The sequence below is a fragment of the Sinocyclocheilus anshuiensis genome, unplaced genomic scaffold (assembly GCF_001515605.1).
Source record: "Sinocyclocheilus anshuiensis isolate Anshui unplaced genomic scaffold, SAMN03320099.WGS_v1.1 scaffold402, whole genome shotgun sequence".
Classification (NCBI taxonomy): Eukaryota; Metazoa; Chordata; class Actinopteri; order Cypriniformes; family Cyprinidae; genus Sinocyclocheilus; species Sinocyclocheilus anshuiensis.
This window is the reverse complement of record NW_015542375.1, coordinates 669779-674102: the sequence shown is the minus strand read 5'-3', so window position 1 is coordinate 674102 and position 4324 is coordinate 669779. Positions and strand designations below refer to the sequence as shown.

The 4324-nt window shown below is 30.8% G+C and overlaps 1 protein-coding gene across 1 annotated transcript in view; it reads right to left on the bottom strand.

Moving 5' to 3' along the window:
• Positions 1-516: 516 nt before the first annotated feature.
• The window catches only part of psmd2 (proteasome 26S subunit ubiquitin receptor, non-ATPase 2), a 24792-nt gene continuing 20984 nt past the window's right edge, over positions 517-4324 (bottom strand). Inside the window, 2 exon segments of the mRNA XM_016491217.1 lie at positions 517-870; positions 3912-4030. Of these exon segments, the coding sequence (XP_016346703.1) occupies positions 688-870; positions 3912-4030 (302 nt within the window). The 3' untranslated portion in view covers positions 517-687.

Here is a 4324-nt window from a genome sequence, read left to right as displayed (position 1 = left end):
CACACTGACTACTAAGTTATCAAACATAACATGTGAAGATGAAGCAATGTCATAAAAATGAGAACAATTGCTTGCTTTTGTCACACGCTAAAAATAAAAATCAAAAGGAAAAAAAAAAGAAGATATACTTTGAGTTATTTTTCATATTTTGATTTTTTTATATATTTTATTTTGATCTAAATTGACAGTAAAAACCTTAAAATGTTAGAAAAGATTTCTATTTTGCTTCAAATATTACATTATTATTAAAAAGTGTTGTAGCAAATCAAATCCCCTTCACAATAACAACCAAAACATTATTTTAGTGCATGTTTGATTGTGCTGAAATGTTCCAGAAGCATAAATCCAGAGATTTATTAATATCACTATTGCAAAATACTGGCTTCTGAATATTAATCAACACACACTGACTACTAAGTTATCAAACATAACATGTGAAGATGAAGTAATGTCATAAAAATGAGAACAATTGCTTGCCTTGGTACCAAGCCAGATTCATTTGCGTAAACACACTGGTTTGACCACAATTCTTTTATTTTTTATGTATCTCAACCTTTTACAGAACAAGTAACAAAAAGAAGCAAAACGGTTTATCAGGATGATAAACTCACACTCATGCTCTAATTACAATCGAGGAGAGGAGGCGGCAGCGGAGGACGAGCTGCTGTCAATATAGCAGAGGCCCGTCTAAGCGTCGTAGCTGGGGTTTCTGCGCAGGATGACGAAGCCCTCCAGGATGGCTGTGACGGGGATGTACTCCTCTGTGGCCAGCTCCGCTCTCTCGCCGTGAGCCAGCAGCACCGGTGTGGTGTGAGTCTGGAAGCCTGTGATGGCTTTGGGTTTCCCGGCCTGACCCACCACATCTACAGCCTGCAAACATCACATCAGCGCTCACACTTTATAACCTCTTCTCATTGTATTTTAAACTGCTGATATTATTATTATTTTCATTCTTCCTTTTTTATTTAAAAGGAAACAAGTTTTTTTTTATATTATAGTTTGTGCATTTGTTGTACTATTATTTTGACTTTTTTTTAAACAATTTGGCAATATTTACAATTTTATAACCTTTTTTTCATTGTATTTTAAACTGCTGATATTATTATTATTTTCATTCTTCCTTTTTTATTTAAAAGGAAACAAGTTTTAAAAGGAAACAAGATTTTTTTTTTAAATATTATAGTTTGTGCATTTGTTGTACTATTATCTTGACTTTTTTTTTACAATTTGGCAATATTAACAATTTTATAACCTTTTTTTTCATTTTAAACTGCTGATATTATTATTTTTATTTTTTTTTCATTTTTAATTTAAAAGGAAACAAGATTTTTTTTTTTAAATATTATAGTTTGTGCATTTGTTGTACTATTATCTTGACTTTTTTTTTACAATTTGGCAATATTAACAATTTTATAACCTTTTTTTTCATTTTAAACTGCTGATATTATTATTTTTATTTTTTTTTCATTTTTAATTTAAAAGGAAACAAGATTTTTTTTTTTAAATATTATAGTTTGTGCATTTGTTGTACTATTATCTTGACTTTTTTTTTACAATTTGTCTGTACGCTGTGGCAATACAAAGATACAGTTTGTCACACATTAAGAATAAAATTCAAAAAAGCAAAAAATTCAATTTTGCATAAAGATGTTTTTTGTGCATGTTATTTTGACACTTTTTCAATTACTTGCACTATTTTCAAATTTCTACTTATTTCTAAACAATTTCTCATTGTACACTGGCAACACAAAACTACACTCTGTAACACACACAAAAAGGAAAAATTTAGTTTAAATATATTTTATGCATTTTAATTTGCACTACTGATATTTTAATTAAAATTACTTGCAGCATTTTTTTTTTTTACGATTTCTCAATAGCTTTGTTTCCCATCCACCTATTTGTATGCGCATTTTGGAATATCCCATAAAAAAAACAGCTGGATGTAAACGCCAAGATGCGCACAAATTCTAAAAATGCGCATAAAAAAGACGTATTCACACATTTGAGTAAAATGTGAAAAAATGCGCATAAACTACGATGGAATCACATTTGCTGAATAAATTCCTCCATGAAAATTACTTGCAGCATTTTTTTTTTTTTACGATTTCTCAATAGCTTTGTTTCCCATCCACCTATTTGTATGCGCATTTTGGAATATCCCATAAAAAAAACAGCTGGATGTAAACGCCAAGATGCGCACAAATTCTAAAAATGCGCATAAAAAAGACGTATGCACACATTTGAGTAAAATGTGAAAAAATGCACATAAACTACGATGGAATCACATTTGCTGAATAAATTCCTCCATGCGCATTGAAAAAGTCATGTGACTTTGCGCTATTGCTGATATTATTATTTTTATTTTTTTTTCATTTTTAATTTAAAAGGAAACAAGATTTTTTTTTTTAAATATTATAGTTTGTGCATTTGTTGTACTATTATCTTGACTTTTTTTTTACAATTTGTCTGTACGCTGTGGCAATACAAAGATACAGTTTGTCACACATTAAGAATAAAATTCAAAAAAGCAAAAAATTCAATTTTGCATAAAGATGTTTTTTGTGCATGTTATTTTGACACTTTTTCAATTACTTGCACTATTTTCAAATTTCTACTTATTTCTAAACAATTTCTCATTGTACACTGGCAACACAAAACTACACTCTGTAACACACACAAAAAGGAAAAATTTAGTTTAAATATATTTTATGCATTTTAATTTGCACTACTGATATTTTAATTAAAATTACTTGCAGCATTTTTTTTTTTTACGATTTCTCAATAGCTTTGTTTCCCATCCACCTATTTGTATGCGCATTTTGGAATATCCCATAAAAAAAACAGCTGGATGTAAACGCCAAGATGCGCACAAATTCTAAAAATGCGCATAAAAAAGACGTATTCACACATTTGAGTAAAATGTGAAAAAATGCGCATAAACTACGATGGAATCACATTTGCTGAATAAATTCCTCCATGCGCATTGAAAAAGTCATGTGACTTTGCGCTATGACGGGATAACTTGACTAGCAGCGCTCCGATCTCCTTCACAGCATCTATATGTTGTTATGATCGTTCTGAAATACCTGAGCAAAGTCTGTCATCAAAGTATTTCTGTATAATCGTCTTACACGACTGCGTTCCCAAACAACAGCATCAGCCTCCGAAAGCATTGACCGCATTTATTGTGTTATGTCATTTATATCATATATGAAAATTATTATATTCAGTGGCTTCTCCTAGTTTTCTTAGAGATATTTAGTGCCAGTTTATCAGGAAGTGACGATGTTGTTCTCTTGGATTCGTTGGATGGAAACGGTGCTTTATTCGCAATCGTTTTATGCGATATTCCAGTTTTGCGCTTAAGTTTAATTCTAATCTTTGGATGGAAACATAGCTATTGTATGCTGTGACAGTGCAAAGCTACATTCGGTCACACTAAAAATAAAGATATTATATTTTGTATAAATATTATATTTTGTACTATTGATATTTAAACTACTAAAATTATTTGCTCTATTATTTTGACTTATTCATGAATAATTTCTCATTGTACACTGTGGCAACACAAAGCAACAGTTTATTACACTTAAAAATAAGTTTTTTTCATACAAATACAACATTCATATTTTGCACTACTGACAATTTTAATTGTTAAAATTATTTGCTCTTATTTTAACTTATTTTTGAACAACTTGATAATCAGAAATGTTTCTTGAGCAGCAAATCAGAATATTAGAATGATTTCTGAAGATCATGTGACACTGAAGACTGGAGTAATGATGCTGAAAATACAGCTGCGTATCACAGAAATACATTACAGTGTCACAGATATTCACATAGAAAACAGCTGTTTTAAATTGTAATAATATTTCACTATTTTTGATCAAATAACTGCAGACACACACCTGTCCCACTCGCACAGACACCGGCAGCGGTCTGAGCTCCTCGTCGAATGTGACCAGCATACGAGGCTGCATCGCCGCCACCAAACCATACAGAACGTAATGAGACTTCCCCAGGATTACTGCACACAGACACACTGCATTATTTCAGATACGTTTTAGACAGATATGTGACCCTGGAGCACAAAAGCAGTGTTAAGTCGCTGGGGTATATTTGTAGCAATAGCCAACAATACATTGTATGGGTCAAAATTATACATTTTTCTTTTATGCCAAAAATCATTAGGATATTAAGTAAAGATCATGTTCCATGAAGATATTTAGTAAATGTCCTACCGTAAATATATCAAAACTTAGTTTTTGATTAGTAATATGCATTGCTAAGAACTTCATTTGAACAACTTTAAAGATGATTT